This window comes from Somniosus microcephalus, chromosome 10 (assembly GCF_052327205.1).
Source record: "Somniosus microcephalus isolate GS21.2 chromosome 10, FLI_Smic_1.0, whole genome shotgun sequence".
Taxonomy (NCBI): Eukaryota; Metazoa; Chordata; class Chondrichthyes; order Squaliformes; family Somniosidae; genus Somniosus; species Somniosus microcephalus.
In genome coordinates, this window is record NC_140996.1 from 122,297,239 (window position 1) to 122,314,039 (window position 16,801).

Sequence of the window (16,801 nt, forward strand, 5' to 3'; positions counted from 1 at the left end):
CGACCTTTACCTCTGTCTTCCCGATGGGGTATACTCTTTGCCCCGTGTATGTTTTCAATACAATCTCCGTATCCCGTAGGGGAATATGTGGGAATAACCTTTTGTAATCTTGCTTATTCATGACCGTCAATGCCGATCCAGTGTCCAATTCCATCTTCACTTGGACTCCTGCTATCTGAAGTGTGACCCAAATTGTTTGGAGGTCTGCTTCCTTACCAACATTGTGTACTCTTAGACTACCCAGTTCATTACTGCTGGAGTCTGAATCTGACTTCTGTTCGTTCGCACTGTTCTCTGTCACCTTGTGTACCTTTCTGTACTTTTCCTGCGGTGACTTTTTGTTGCTGGTCTTCTTTCCTGACCGGCATACTTTAGCTATGTGACCAAGCCTGCCACATTTTCTGCATTCCTGACTTTTGAACCAGCACTGGTTCTGATCGTACGTTGTCTTTCCACAACGATAACATTTTACTGTACCCAAGACCATTTGATTGGTGCTGAGTTCCGGTGACCGTAGCTGCATTTCTGCCGTGCCTCTCGCTGCGGCTTCGTGCGATGCTGCAATAGTGACAGCTTTATCAAGCGTAAGATCATTCTCCTCAAGCAGTCGCTTTTGTGTTCCTTCTTTTAACAATCCACACACAAATTTATCTCTCAGCGCATCTGCTAGTCCTGTTCCAAACTGACAGTGCTTTGATAGCTTACGCAGTTCAATTAAAAATTCAGCGTTGCTTTCGTCTTTCAGCTGCGTTCTTCTGTAAAATTTAAATCGTTCCGCTATCCTCAGCGGCGTGGGGTTTAAATGATTTTTCAGGGCAGTAACAATATTCGCGAAAGTCTGATCCGCCGGTTTATTTGGTGATAGAAGGTGCTTCAATAGCCCGTATGTCTTCGCACCCATTGAGCTTAATAAGGTTAGTGCTTTCTCATCATCTGGTACCTTATTTGCTTTACAATAAACTTCCATGCGTTCTACATACGTGGTCCAATCTTCGATATCGCTATCAAAGGTATTAATGATGTTCCCATGTTTAGGCATCCTTGCAAGTTTTTTAAATTTTTCTTTTTCTCAAAATGGCGGCTTCCCGCGCTTGTCTTCTTCCCCCACCTACTAAAATGGCGGCTTCCCGCGCTTGGCGGTCTTTCCCGCGCTCGTCTTCTTCCCCCGCCGACTACAATGGCAGATTCCCGCGTTTGCCTTCTTCCCCCGCTGGCTGCAATGGCGATTGCCGTGCTGCTGCCGTTCTCGCCTCCCCAGCGGTTCTCAATTCCCCGACGCTGCTTTGCCTCGCAGCCCGGTCCTTTACACCGGCTGCGTTTGAGTTCTCCACGGCTCTCGTGCCTTAAGCTGCCCCAGTCGCTGCGCCTCTCGGCCTCGATTGCAGCCCGGCCCTTTTTACCGGCCGTGGTCGAGTTCTCCGCCCTTTTTCCTCCGTTTTCCCTCCCCCACTCCACAGTCAACGCGGCCGACTTTCTGCTCGTGTCGCTGATCGGCTTACCCACCACCGTGGTAGAAGGGATGATCACTGCCTGTCACTGATGGAGGGCTTCGTGGTCAGAATTTTTCTTTTTAACCCGGGTTCTCGATGCCTCCCGTGCGATGGTGCTCAGCAGGATGATGAGGGCGGATGCCTCTTCTCGACGCCCGTTCTGAGGACGAAGCTGCCTTGGATGTAAAACTGCCGCAGGGTAAGATCGGACTCGTCGCCACTGTTAAGCTTAACTGGGACACACAGACTTATTATAAATCACTGGACACAGACCACAAGAATAACTAACAGGTCTTTACTATTCGGAGGTCAGGGCTGAACTGCCCAGCAAATCCCTACACAACACTTATATACCGGTGTGGTCACCACCGGTATTACAGTATACAGCAGCCAAGAGAAAGTAGTACATCTCTTAAGGTAGTTCTCTTAAGGTGGAACAGGTTACATACACCACAGGGAGTACCCCGTGCTTTTCGACTGGCTGGCCCGGATCCCCATGAGGACCAGCGGTAGGACCTCTGCCCATTTGAGGGTAGTCCACTGTCTCCTTCCTTAACCTCTCTTAAGGTCCTATTCATCCTCTCCACAATCCCTGATGACTGTGGGTTGTGGGCATCGTGCCACTTCCCCTCGATGCCTAGCAGCATAAGGGTATTCTGCATTACCTGCCCGGTAAAGTGACTCCCTTGGTCGGACTCCGCATACTGCGATAGCCCCTATCGCGACAACACTTCCCGGACCAGGATCCTGGCCGTACCCAGAGCTGTGGCCGTTTTGCAGGGGAAGGCTTCGACCCATTTGGTGAACACATCCACTAGGACTAGGCAGTACTTATAGTCTCCCTGGGCGGTGGGTAGGGGCCTGATGTAGTCGACCTGTATCGACTGCCATGGTCCCTCTACCCTCCTGATGCGTCCCATGGGTACCTTCCTTTTATGGGGGTCAGGGTTATTGGCAGCACACACCAGACAGCCGGCGCAGAACTTGCGGACATCTTCCGAGTCCCGGCCACCATCCCGCCTGTTCCACCCGCTGCCAGGTGGTCTCAGGCCCGGGATGCCCCGCTCCTGGACCCTCATGGGCCAGTTGAAGGAATTCCCTCCGGTGCTGTTGCGGCACAACCCACTGTTCCCCCCTGAACAGCATGCCTTCTTTTACGGAGAGGGCTGCTGCGCCGTACGGGCCCTCTACTCCTTTTCCCTCAATCACTGCGCTGAGGACTGCCTTAAGGACGGAGTCTTGGGCTTGGACCGTCTTAAAGGTCTGGGGCTAAAGCTACCCCTGCACTCACCTGTGTCCCGTCCCTACCTCTGACTGCTGCTATGGGTCTGGACCCATATGGGTCCCAGAAAGTGCCTGTGCGGGCACCCTCCTTAGCCAGCACGTCAGCCTGCTGGTTAGCCTGACTACAGGGTTCTGTAGAGGAATGGGCCTTCACCTTGTGAATGAAGACTTCCTCTTCCTCCCCCACTGCCGCTAGGATTTTCTCCAGCAGGGGTTTTACTGTGAGGGGTCTCCAGTCGGCGGAGGTGTATCCGCGCTGGGACCAGATGGCCAGGTACTCCGTACACGAATTGCACGTACACATGCTGTCCGAGCAAATAGTGTATGGGGTGGGGAAGATTTCGGGGTGTGCAACGACGTACACTACCGCGGACAGTTCAGTCTGCTGGGCGCTCATGGTGCTGGGGAGCTTAATTGCCAGGGCAATGTTTGCCGCTGGGTCATAAACTCCACACCCCGTGAGTCGCTCGCCAGCAGATACCGTGCTGGAGCCGTCTACGTAGATCTCGCGGCCCGTGGGATGTATCCCGGCCCGCAAACCAATGTTCACTTTCCAAACCCCTTCTATGGAACACCAGTGGGCTGTTCCAGGATATACCAGGCTGGCTGCGAGCTTTGGCTCGCAGAGACCCTGCACTTTAAGGTCCATCTGTGAGAAGAGCAGGGTCCAGCGGGCAATGCTCACCTTTCCATCCTTGATCCTCCCATCCCGAAGCATCTGGGTGGGTGTGTGATGGGTGAGGAGGGTGATGGGAGAGGTGCCTGTGAAGATCAGCAATCTTTTCACAGCCCAGTCTTCAATGAAGTCTCTGCAGTACCCGGTTAGCCCTAAAAATGACCTCACACCCATAGCTGTGTTGGGGACGGGTAACTCCTGTACCGCCTCCCTCCTAGCCTTAACTATGGCCCTTTCCCAAGCGCATACGGTCAGGCCCAGGAATTTCACCTCCTGCTGGCCGATCTGCGCTTTCTTTGGGTTTACTTTAAAACCCTCCTGCCTGAGCAGCTCCAGCAGTTCGGCCAGTAGTGGGCCATGCTCTTCTCTCGAATCGGTGAAAAGGAGGTCATCCACATACTGCACCAACCGTCTGGGCTGGCTGAAACCCTTTAAGCTGTTCGCCATGCACTGGTGGAAGATGCTGGGGTTGTTGTGGAAGCCCTGGGGCAAACAGTTCAATGTGTACTGTTGCCCTTTAAACGTAAAGGCAAACTTGTACTGATCCTCCCTCCTTAAAAGGGATGGACCAAAACCCATTGGAAATATCCAGCACCGTGAACGTGGTCGCGGATGCTGGAATACTTCCTATCAGGTCGGCAACTGCTGCTACCGTGGGTGCACAGGCTGGGATGTTGCTGTTGAGCACCCAATAGTCCACCGTGGCCCTCCAGGAATTGTCCGGCTTTCTAACCGGTCACAGTGGAGAGTTTACATGGGTGGCTATCGGTATCGAGACTCCCTGCTGCACTAAGGAGGACATGGCTGCTTCCATGTCTGGCTCCGCTTCCCTGGGGGAAGTTATACTGTTTCTGTGGTCGGGCCATGGGGTCCCCGTCTACGCTGACCTCAAACCCGTTGACCCTCCCGCAGTAGTGTTTGTGCGTGGCAAATGTGGCTAGGTGGGCCTGCACAAATGCCTGGAACTCTTTTGGGGTGTTACTGACCATGAGCTCGAGGTTATAACCCTCTTTGGGCTTCATGGTGCACAGGGTCCCCTTCCCTTCTTTCCCTGGGATCACTACTACCTCGCCGTCCTTTCCTGTACTTGCCCCCCAGAGGCAATGATTTCTTAAATCTACCAGGATCCCGTGGCTTACAATAAAATCGGCTCCCAGGACCCCTCTTCCACCCTCCACTTCCCATTTCATCAGGACATTGCTCCAAGTGGAGCAGAGTGGTCCTAACCGAATGGCGAGCGGGATGGAAAACGAGCCAGCCTGTTCTTTGCCTGTGAATCCCGACAGACTGTATGGGACCCAGTTAGATAGAGGTGAGGTGGTGGGGTTAGCTGAATGGACCACGGTGCATGATGCCCCCATGTCCAACATATAGGTCCCCTTCACCTTTTCCACCTCCGCGATGGGTCTTTTCCTTTCATCGCACCGCAGGGAACACAGGTAAACAGGCTGCGCTGGCATTAGTCATGGCTGTGGGTTGGATGGGGCCAGAGCACCGGTAGCAGCTGCTACTCTCCCGTGGCCAGTCAATAAGGATCTCATGGTGTCCAAAAATGACTCGACCGCAGCAGGAGGGATTCCTGCCTCTGCCTTTTGGGCTGGGGCTGTGGAATTCTTTCCCTTGTTGTCTTTCCAAGGGTTTTTGGCACTCCTTCCGCCAGTGGCCATCCTTCCCACACCCGTAGCAATTCATCTTAGTGTTGGGGGGGGGGGGGGGGGGGGGGGGGGGGTGGGGGGGGGGGGTTATTCCCTTCCTGATGCCACTCCTTCCTACCCTGTCCGGGTTTTACCTCAGGCACCTTCCCCTTAGGTGGGTGTGCATCGGTCCCCCTACTGTTCTTATAGGCTAGGGTCAACTGTCTGATCACCTTAAGTTCGGTGGTCTGGGGATTCTTGGGGTCAAACCAGACTTCCGCCTTGGCCCGGACCTGTGGCAAGCTGTTTGCCACCAGGCAACAGAGCCAATAGGCCAGCTGACCCTGGTTCAGGAACGCCCAGTTAGGTGCCCCAGGACAGGCGCTCCTATAAACCAGCCATAACCTGTCCGCGAAAGCGTGCGGGGTTTCCCGTGAGCTGGACGGTCTTCTCCACACCGGAGAAAAGACTTCCCTCATTCATCCCCATGGCCTCCAGAACCTCATCCCTGAGCTCGTCATACCTGCACTGCCCCTTCTTACACTCGTCAGAGAGGGATTGGAGGAGCCTACTTTCCAGGGAGAATAGCAGCATTTTGGCCTGCTCAGCACCATCGCAGTCATTGACGCTGGCTGCCTGCTCTACTTCCCTGAAGTGGATCGATGGGTCCCCTTTTTCAGAGAGCTTTGGGATATGGCTCACCATAGCCCTAAGCTGTTGGGTGCTATTGGGTAATACGAACTGGTTTTGATGGGGTCCCTCGTCGGACGAGGGAATTGGATGTAATATCTCCAAATTTGCAGACGACACAAAGCTGGGTGGGAGGGCAAGCTGTGAGGAGGATGTCGTGAAACTCCAGTACGATTTGGACAGGTTGGGTGATTGGGCAGAAACATGGCAAATGCACTATAATGTGGATAAATGTGAGGTTATCCACTTTGGAGGCAAAAACAGGAAAGCAGATTATTTGAATGGCAATAGATTGGGAGAAGGGGAAGTGCAAAGACACCTGGGTGTTCTTGTGCACCAGTCGCTGAAGGTAAGCATGCAGGTGCAGCAGGCGGTTAAGAAGGCAAATGGTATGTTGGCCTTCGTAGCAAGAGGGTTCGAGTACAGGAACAAGGATGTCTTGCTACAGTTGTATAGGGCCTTGGTGAGACCACATCTTGAGTATTGTGTGCAGTTTTGGTTGCTTACCTGAGGAAGGACGTTCTGGCCATGGAGGGAGTGCAGCAAAGATTCACCAGGCTGCTACCTGGGATGGCAGGAATGACGTATGAAGAGAGATTGGGTCGATTGGGCTTATACTCACTGGAGTTTAGAAGATTGAGAGGGGATCTCATCAAAACCTATAAAATTCTGTCAGGCCTGGACAGACTAGATGCAGGAAGGATGTTTCTGATGGCTGGGGAGTCCAGAACCAGGGGTCTTAGTCTAAGGATAAGGGGTAAGCCATTTAGGACTGAGATGAGGAGGAATTTCTTCACCCAGAGAGTGGTGAACCTGTGGAATTCTCTGCCACAGAGGGCGGTGGAGGCCAGTTCATTAAATATATTCAAGAAAGAGTTGGATATATTTCTTAAGGCTAAAGGGATCAAGGGATATGGGGAGAAGGCAGGGACAGGGTACTGAATTTGGATGATCAGCCATGATCTCATTGAATGGCGGAGCAGGCGCGAAGGGCCTACTCCTATCTTCTATGTTTCTATGTTGCCATTGACGGGTGGGCCGAACCTCCGATGCCGAGCCGGGCACATCAGTCCCAGCTCTGGCCTCTGGCGGGGGGGTTGTTCCACCTCCGCTCCCACCCCTGACTCCACCCCCCCTTGCTGCCAGACCTCGCTGAAACCTGGCGCTACGGGTGGCGGTCGTGAGACCTCCTATTCTTCAACCGGATCGTCCCTGGGCACTACCAGTGATGTTTGAATCGTTCTCCCTTCATTCCCTATAAAATCCGCCTGGCCTGCCTTCGGGCTTATGAGGCACACCATGCCTTTTGCCTTCCTCAGGGCCAGGCTCAGATTTTCTCTGTTCCTTGCAGGGGCCATGATCTGCATCTTCAAACCCCTGTTCGCTCACTAACTTGTAAGCTGCCTTTACCTCTTTCACTTTCTCCTCCTGTTCCCTTACTCATCTTGCTAGGTGGGCGTTCTTTTCCCGCAACCTCAACTCATTACCCTTGGCTTTGGTGACTTGGCACTGTAGGTATTTCAACCTGGTCTTACGTTCTCCCATTAAATGTACCCTTTCCTGATTCAGGGCCTGCAATGCCACCAATAACTTCTCCCCTGCTAGAGCTTTGTCCTGGATGTCCAGGGCTGACTCCTTTCACTCGGCTGCCTGTGCTGCAACGAGCCTGTCCAGAAGCTGGACCTGCTTTTTAAAGCACATCAGCCAGACTGCCTTCTCTAGGGATTTCTTGTGCTCCTTCCCTTCTGTCCACTTAGCTGCTGCATCTAGCGGATGCCCAGCCTTTAACAGAGTGGTGATCCACTTTGTGATATTCACCTTGCTAAACACAATCAGAAATCCTTTCCTCCATCATGGTTTGCTCATCCGAACCATTGTCTACTGTATCGCACCCGTTGCCAGAGTCCTGCCGCGGTCGCCATTTCTGTAGGGGGTTTGGTGTGTGGCGTGTGCCCAGTCAGCTCTGCCCTTGACTGTCTGAGCGGTTCGAATCGCTCCACAGCCCCTGGGTTCTAGATATCGGACTTAGGTACAGCCGGCAATACAGAAAATCGAGTAGACCAGTGGTTTGGTGCAAGAAAACCAAATTTTATTAAAAGGCTGAATAAAACACAATACTACTGAGAATTACTGGTATAGTTACAGGCATAAACAATTAATACACTTACATGGGAATGGGGAACACACGGCACATTGAGGGAAACAAATACATTAAAAATCCCCTTAACCTTATCCCACCCCCTATACCTAACTAGATTAAGTTATGAGGGGCCAGGAATTCATGCTCACCAATTCGAAACCTGTTGCTTTAGATGGTGGGGTTTTTGAGGTTCACTCTCTGTCCTTTGGGGTTTCTCATCACCACGTGGTCACAGGGCGCGGCGCTGAAGTTGTTTATGCGAGGCACCCTCCCTTTTTCTCCGTTAACGTCTTCGTCGAGTACTTCGTCGCGATGGGCCTTCTTCTCCTTCGGGCAGTCGCCGACGGTATTGCTGTGGTCGGGGGTCGGTCTTTACCGTTTAATGATTTTCCTACCCATTCTTCGAACACCAGCATATTCTTAAATTGGGGTTTTACTGTCCATGCATGAAACGCCAGCTTATAACTAGGCGTTTGTTCCCCAACGCGTCTTTCCGCTGCCCTTCTCTGCCTTTATCGGTTTACTGTATTCTTAGTCTCGTCTCGTCTGCCCGTTTGTGGCCTGTGTGGTTTTGAACTCTGGTCTCGTTCTCCTCCCGCGTTGGGCCCTCGGTGTAGTAATGGGCGTCCTTGGTGTTGAGCGGCGCGGGGAGCGAGAAGAGAGCCCGCCACGAGAACGAGAGGCAACACGCCGAAAGCCAAACAATAAGCGGCCAGAGCAAGAGCGCTACGCTACCGATCACTACTGATGGGCCTACAATTATACCCGATTCTTCATTCCTTATCTGCGTGCCAAATCAGGTCAGTCCTTTGTCTAACTTTTGGCGGGCTCATTTAAAATGATTACAACCATTTACTTTAACAACTTCTGGAATGGTTTCAATGTCCTGGCTGTTTGTTATTTATGAAACTTAAATCGGGTATCCTGACTTGATGGCTTCTGTGAGCCGTTACCGATTAAATATGCAGAAACCTAATGGCCTCGATTTAGGCACATTCTAACATGATCTGTTTCAAGGTGAATGAAATGCATATTCGGTGTTTGCTTTAGCTGTCTGGCTCCACAAAGTCTCTTCACAGATTCATGCATTTTAAGTTTTATTTCAGGCTATTGAAAAAGGTGCCTGCCTATTTGCAGGGCCTTGCTTTTAAAATCCTGTACTTTTGGTCACAAGGTTGCAGAAGCCATTTTGGGTACCCCTTTTTTTAGCAACTTGTCCATGCAGGGTCCCTTTATCCATAGCTTTTGGGGAATGTGGAAATTTTGAGAACCCTACACATATCACATTCATAATATGGAATTGAATTGGTGCCAATGTGGCAAGAACACTGTTCGGATAGTGGATTAGTTGTAATATAGTAATGTTCAAATTGTGTAAATGGGTGCAAAGCATATAAACAGAGAAGTTTAAAATGAAGCAGCCGAATACACTATTTATATTATAGCCCTAGCTTCATAGGCAGTACTGCAATATAGTATTTGCAAGATCTTATGCAAAATGAAGTTTTTAAAAAAGGTTGCAGCTAGTGCTCCAAATCTGCCTCATTGTAAACAGGGTATATTAATCCAGTCATAGTGCAGAACCATTTCCATCAGAAGTAGATCTGCAATATAAATGGGATATAAAATATAGAGATAGAAGGGAGTACAAATTTATGTAAATAGTTCACATTAAATTTAATGTGAAGCAATCATGAGGAAATTGGAACTACTAACTTGGTGTAGTACATTCCTTTGATATGCAAATTGTCTAGCAGCTGCAGGAAAGTCAAAAGCAGTTCCACATGATATGGATGAAAGGTTAATAAAGCAGGACAAGAAGGCTGAAGGTATAAAACATCATCAGATTGACACTAAAAAGTGACATATTAGGGAATATTTTATGAATTTGCACTCCCATCGTGGACCACATTAAAAGAAGTCAGCAAGTCCCATGGAATTTTCCATCCTTTATAACAATTGCCAAGCTTTGCCATTTGCTATTTTTTGAGACAGGCAGCCAACCTGCAACATAGGCAGGGCACCAACTCAATCAACCCTTTAAGACCTGCTGGCTCACCAGATATTCCTCCCACGCATGAAGTGCGTTTTTGCCACTTGAATCAATGTGTATAGGGTGCATATACAAATTATTGCAATAAGTTGACATTGTGGAATCACGCGAGTGGAGTTGTGCTGGCAAAATGACCATGGTGCGCACACTATAATTTATTCCTTCAGATGCTGTGCTGTGGTTAGACAATTAGCCCTGTTTATATTTTAAAATCATTAGTTAAGGGCAGCTTGGAAATAAATGTTTTGTGTAGTCCCTGATGTAAAGTTCTTTTTTAGGTATAAACTTTTATCTTCAGTGCTCTGGTGTAGAGTTTCACGCGCTGGGAGTGCATGTCGGAAATGTGGACAAGCACCTCCACACGTCTAATGGATGGAAAATTGTAGGGGTACATGCCCGAATTCCTATATGCTCTTCCAGCACACAAAGCTCTGCTCCGGGAGCACTGAAGATGAAAATTTATTCCCTGGTGAGATTAGGTGTTTCACAATGAAAGTACTTTTTCCAGACATTGGTTAAAGCAGAATAAAACAAACATTTTTTCTATCATTAATTGTGGCGATTAACACTAGCTGATGCATTTTTAATCAATAGCCACTTTGCTTCTGGATTCTGCTGTGAGGGAGAAGAAAGAAAAGAAAATCTGCTGCTGGTCATTGGCATACCCTCAATAGATAGATCTCAAAAACTCACCAGTGATGATATTGCTCATTTGTTGAAAAATTCATGAAATTCATGTTACCAGGTCAGAGGCTGGGCTGCCCTCCCCTCCACCCCCCGACCTGGTAACAAACTCATCAGAAGAGATTAACAGTAGTTTGATTCAATAGTGCCAATTAACTAAGCACTGCCAATAATTATGCTTTAAGAGTTGGTAAACAACTAAGAAACCACTTAAATAGTACTGTATACAGATGCCAGAATTGTAAATGCAGCTGTGGAAAAATGTAACTGTGGAGTATACAATTTTGCTTATGAATTGAACAACAAAAGTACAGAATATCATGGTTCTCCAATGAGGCTTATTCAAGGAAAGCCAAAGTGGTGAGATGACTTATTGCAAATGCTAACCTAATAAGGAGGGGGCCAACACCATGGAAAGGGTAAATGGGGTGTTGCACAGCTAAATAAATGTAGCAGAAAGTGCACAAGAAGCTCGTGACCTGAAGAAAAGCATTAAAAAGGAACTAATGAAGGTTAATGTCACAGCTGCATTTTAAATTTTCCCTACATTACAACAGCAACTACACATCAAAAGGTACTTCATTGGCTGTAAAGTGCTTTGGGCTGTTCGGAGGTTGTGAAAGGCACAATATAAATGCAAGTCCTTTCCTTTAATGGGAATTGTGAAGCCAAAGTACAAATCATAAATATGCATAAAAGGGAGTTCCAGGTGCCAAAGATCAAAGCCTAAATACAGAATGGCAGGCATATATAGTACAAGTAAAGCTATCAGTGGTAATGCTAATTTTACTGCATTCACCATGATACAACAGAGAATATGCTATAGATGGGAAGTTACAGCAGCCAATTGACTGTCTTAGTATTTACTGTTCTTATATTTAAACTGTCCTTCTACGACAGATCGGAGAGCCATTACACTCTGCGATGAAGCCATAAGAAGATTGTTGGCATAGGGCCATATAACATTTGGGGGTTAGAAGACAGGTTACATCTCGGATTCACCTAATCTTAGCAGAGCCTCAATTAACCAGTGAAGGCACAACCTCACACCAGCAATATGCACGAAAGCACCATATGTCAACACCACTACTTGAAGCAAGCACTGGTCTATAGATACAAACAATTAATAATTTAATAAGAATGAGACAGGATCATTCAGCATTTAGGTAAAACTGTTCCTGTTGATGCTGCTGCTGATGTGGAGCGTACCTGAAGTGTATCGGATTGTGTTGGTATGTAGGGCTTTAGTTACTCCTTCAATGGACCAGTATTTGGAAAACTTGCTTACTCTTGTGGGTGTCTGAAATGCCAAAATAGGAGGTCAGTGGTGACCTTCATTGCCACTGCTAATTCAATGCTGATGTCAGACTGAGCCTGCAAGTTTTTTTTCAACCCGTTGACACAGATTAGTGATAATCTTCCTGTGGAATCCGAATCTACAAGGCAGATTAACTGGATAAATATTTTTTAAAAGAAAAAACCTAAAAGGGTACAGGAAAGGGGAGATTAGGACTAAGTGGATCTCTCTTTCAGGGAGCCGACAGAGGTGCAATAGGCCAAATTGCTTCCTTCTGTGCTGTAACATTCTATGATCCAATGGTTGAGGTTATGCCCTCTGCGGTCCCAGGCAGCCCTCTACTTTATTAATGCTTTCTCTGCACATTACTGTAGTGTTTGTAACCACACAGTTATTTAACAACCAGAACAATTTCAACCTCAACTGAGTTTTGGTGACTCACTTTTTTTTTTTTTTTAAGGGCTGATCCCACTTTTTCACCATTTTGTTGCGCTTGAGTGTGGCTATGCGTTACAAATCTATGATTTCTACAATAGATATGAAAATCTGCAATTTCCATTTAAGGGAACATGAAACTAATTTAAGCACCTAACAGGTCAAAAACCCATGCTCAATTATACTGAAGTTAATTTTCTGAAATCATGCAACTGAATTGGTAAGGTAAACAGAAACATATTTAAAAGGATAACAGTCTGCAATGCATGCTAAGACAGTAACACAGAGGTTCATATGATGACATAATAAATGGCAAAATCAATCAATATATTACATTTTTCTAATAGAACTGCAGCAATGTGTTACACTAATAATAATGTATATTAAACGCCTGACTTTACTGTATTTCAGTATCCAAATAGGCATGTCATGACAGGCAATGGTGGATGAAAGACTCCACCAAATTATACAATTTGACAGGCAAATATTGAATCACACTATTTAATGAGCACTGACAACAGTGTCAGATTTATGTTTAAAAACGAGATGACTATCTGTCTACTTAGTTACCATAACTCTCAGCTACAAAACGCAAGCCTCACTTGTATCTCCCCGTCAATAATGACATATACAACCAGTTAATTTTTTTTTAAAAAGCGCCACCATTGAATAAATCGAAACAGCAGCAGCAAGGACTCCTTGACTCGGTTATTCTAAACTTCAACGGCCACTGACTGGACTTTGCAGATAAACCAACTTTGTGCAGCCATGGAGGTGAGGTGCCGAGAGCGGGACCCTGCCCACTGACCTCTCCTTGTCCAAACCAACCAGCAGCGCCTGACCTCCCGCATTTGTGCTCATTTTGCAAACAGGGGCACAAAAAAACAAATAAGCGCGATTGCGTTTCAGTTCATTTGAACAACAATGGAAAACACGCAAAAAATATTTTCGCGCTTACTTCTTTTCCCCCTCAATTTTAAAACAGGCCTAAAGTGAACCCGCCAGCAGCGGAGCTGGGCTCTGCTTTGTGTTGGCTCGGTGCGCGTCTCTTCCGAAAGCAGGTTCGGTGGCCAAGGGAAGCTTCCCCCCCCCGGCTGCTCCCTCGACCCTTCCTCCCGGGCGGGCTCCGTGCCTCAGACTAAAGCTGCTTTGCAACAAGTATCTGCTCCCACAGCTGCGGTTAGTGAACATTTTGCCCGAAACGGTGTCGCGCCCTCGGTACCGCCCTGCGCGCCTCTCCACATCCAACCTGCTGGCTAGTCACCATCGAGGATTATCCACAAGAGCAGCCGTCTTAAGGTGCCTTTTAAACAGGAGAGAAGCAAACCACCCGGGTCACCGCTGTGGAAAATCCAATGTTGTTGTTTTGGAAGTGTCTGGACAAGTGCACAGCCCGGTGTGGACACACGAGTAACGTGTCGCTTGTCGCACACGAAATGATGTGACGCCAGAAAACAAAAAGTGTCTCCCTTACCGACTGAGATTTCTTGTGCAAAGGCCAGAGAGATGAGGAGCAGAGGCAGGCCGGCCGACACCAGAGTCACTATCTTGTCCACGGCCAGCTCCAGCCTCACTCCTTTGTGTCTGGACTCCGTCGGCTCCTTCAGCAGAAAGTCGGAGAAGACATACTCCGCCGCAGCGTGCGTTATGGCCATCGCCTCCAATAACTTACTGCCTGCGATTTCCGAGAGAAACAATACTAAATAAATAAGGGTCAAGTTTTTCCAGCTAAAGAAAGAAACTCATTCCCATAATTCAGACTGTACAAAGGTCAGGACAGAAAGAAACAGGCTTTGTTTTCCTGTACAGATAACGGGTGTGGCCCTGACTGTGCAGAGGGCAGGTTTACTTAAGCTACTTATCGCTGCTGCCGCCGCCCATTGTGTTGCACGAATGGCCCAAAACGGAGGTTTTCTCCCTTATCCCGCCCGGGCTTTCACTTTCACGTGTGCCGGCTTGGCTTGTGTTTCTATGAGCTGCACTTCCGGATCTCTCCGAGCTGTCAGATCTTTTTAACTGGTCCCCACTAGGAGGAGGTGGAGATCTCAGCCACAGTCTGTCACAGAAAGGAATATGGTACAGTGTTGCACCGTAACATTGCAAATAAAGGGTCTTTCATAATGTAAGGGGTGGTCCACACTGAATCATGATGTACAAGGCTGCAATTCAATCAAGAGGTCCTACAATATGAGTGCAAATTTAATACATACAGTGTCGTATTTATTACGACGTTTAGTATATTAAGGTTCTACTCTTTGGGCTGGATTTTGTCATGGGGCGGGCTGGGGGCATGTCAGGTGGTCTGCCTGTCAGGACGTGCCTCAAAATGTGAGGCGGGACAAAAGTGCGATTTTGCCCTAATTGGGCAATTGATTTTCAGCATATGGGAACCCCTGGCCCAATGAGTCTTTTGATACTGAAACTCGCCTCCGATGATGTCATCTAAGCAGCTGGATTTAAGACTTGCAAGCAGCCTTGGTTCTTTTTCAGCCTTTCAACTTTATCATCATATACTTCTGAGGGATTCCTACTGCTACTATGTCCAGCACCAGACCAAAGTGTGCACCCTGATTCGATGAGGCCTCCCTCCAAGCACTGGTGGAGGAAGCAAGAGCAAATAAGGAAGTGCTCTTTCCTTCTTCAGGGAGGAAAAAGCCTCCACAACAGACCAAAGCTGTGTGGCTCAAGTGGCACAGGAGGTGAATGCGATATCAATGTGCAGCAGAACCTGGCTGCAGTGCAGAAAGAGGTTTCATGACCTTCTCTGCACAGGAAAAGTGAGTATTCCATCCCCGTGACCCTCAATCTCATCCCTATCGCCTCTCATCACCAGCACTCTGCTTTGTCAACCTCCTCCTACACATTCCACTTCACCCTTACATCCCTGCACCCTTACCCATTCCCTCTCTCTGTAAGTTCACATTCACGTAACTATTTGACTATGCAGCCCTCACACTCCCTATCACTGTGATGCTATGACAACAACTTACAACACACCGGGAGGGCCCTTGGTCTTGGCACCTCACTCCATCTTTGTGTCCTTCTAAGCATCTATGCTATGGATTCTCTACACTCACTCCTTCATTCTCACTCAAACTCCGCTTGTGTCCCTCATTGCAGGAAAAGAGAGCCCACAATAAGAGGGAGAGGGCGAGGACAGGAGGAGGACCACCTTCCATTGCCCAGCTGACCACCGCTAAGGAGGCGGCCCTGGAGATTGTGGGAGTGGAGGATGATGCGCAAGTGGGGAACAGACAGACGGGCGCATCACAGCAAGCTGGTGACAGAATAGTTTTGCCTCTCATTGATATTGCATAAGTGACTGATATGGATTATGATGCTTCAATGTGCATGCAACATTTATCTTGCATGTCTAACTCTTTCCTTTATGCCCCCACAGGACCATCGACAGCCCCCCTCCCCACTGTACAGGAGGAACCACCTGAGCCAGAAGACTCCTCAGAGGAACCTGCAACCTCTGAAGGTGCAGCATCAGCAGAATTAAGCGCACCCAGCACCAGCGCAGAAACTCACACCTCGGCGTGACCTTCGCAAGATAGAGTAATGTTGTCACCTGGTGTATCACAGCTCACAAGTGAGCATCAGCAGATGGTGAAGACCGGGTCAGCAGTGGAGAGTCCTTGTCGGAGGGCGCAGGACTCTCCCAGCTCGGCTCCGCTGCATGTCGACCCTGTGCCTCCGGGTCCATCCAGAAGGAGAGCAGTGCTGGAACTCCAGGAACAGATACAGGAATCTCTGGCAGGTTTTGTCTCCAGGGTCACTGCGAGTGTGGAGTGAATGGAGGAGACCATCGCTAACATGAGCAGGGCCTTTGTGGAGGCATTGGCGCATGAATGCATCACCACAGAAAGGATGGCTACCTCTGTGGAAAGGATGGCTACATCTGTGGAAAGGATGGCTACATCTGTGGAAAGGATGGCTACCTCTGTGGAAAGAATGGCTACGGCAATGAAGGAGCTAAGTCGCCAGGGTCTTGAAAACATGGTCATTGTTCAGAATAGACTGACATCTCTTGAGGAGCAATGGTCAGCTATTGAGCAGAGAAACCAGACCTTCACGGAAGTCCTCTGGAGTAGGACTCTCCAAGCGCTCACACGACCGTGCCACTGCAGAGCCTTTGGTCAGAGCCCCACCAGAGTCCTCACCCAACTGAGATCGGCATCTCAGCCCCTGCACAGCCGCAGGAGCAGCAGACTGTTGCTGAGCCCTGACAGGCTCGCAACCCCAGAGGACGCCCGCCAAAGGTGTCGAGGCAGGAGCAGCAAGAAAGTGAGCAAGCGGCCTCCACATCTGCTGAAGCCACAGGGGAAGCACCACATAGGAGCATGCGTAAGAGGAAGATAAAGCATAAGTAGTCACAAAGGCAGTCACTTGGGTGTTCTGTTGTGTTTATTTTT

The 16,801-nt window shown here is 48.7% G+C and overlaps 1 protein-coding gene across 1 annotated transcript in view; it reads right to left on the reverse strand.

Annotated features, from left to right (window-relative positions):
* Positions 1–14,371, reverse strand: part of panx1a (pannexin 1a) — a 68,231-nt gene extending 53,860 nt beyond the window's left edge. Inside the window, exon 1 of the mRNA XM_085998779.1 lies at positions 13,858–14,371. Within this exon, the coding sequence (XP_085854905.1) occupies positions 13,858–14,038 (181 nt within the window). The 5' untranslated portion in view covers positions 14,039–14,371. The remainder of the gene's footprint in view (positions 1–13,857) is intronic.
* Between the last annotated feature and the right edge of the window lie 2,430 nt (positions 14,372–16,801).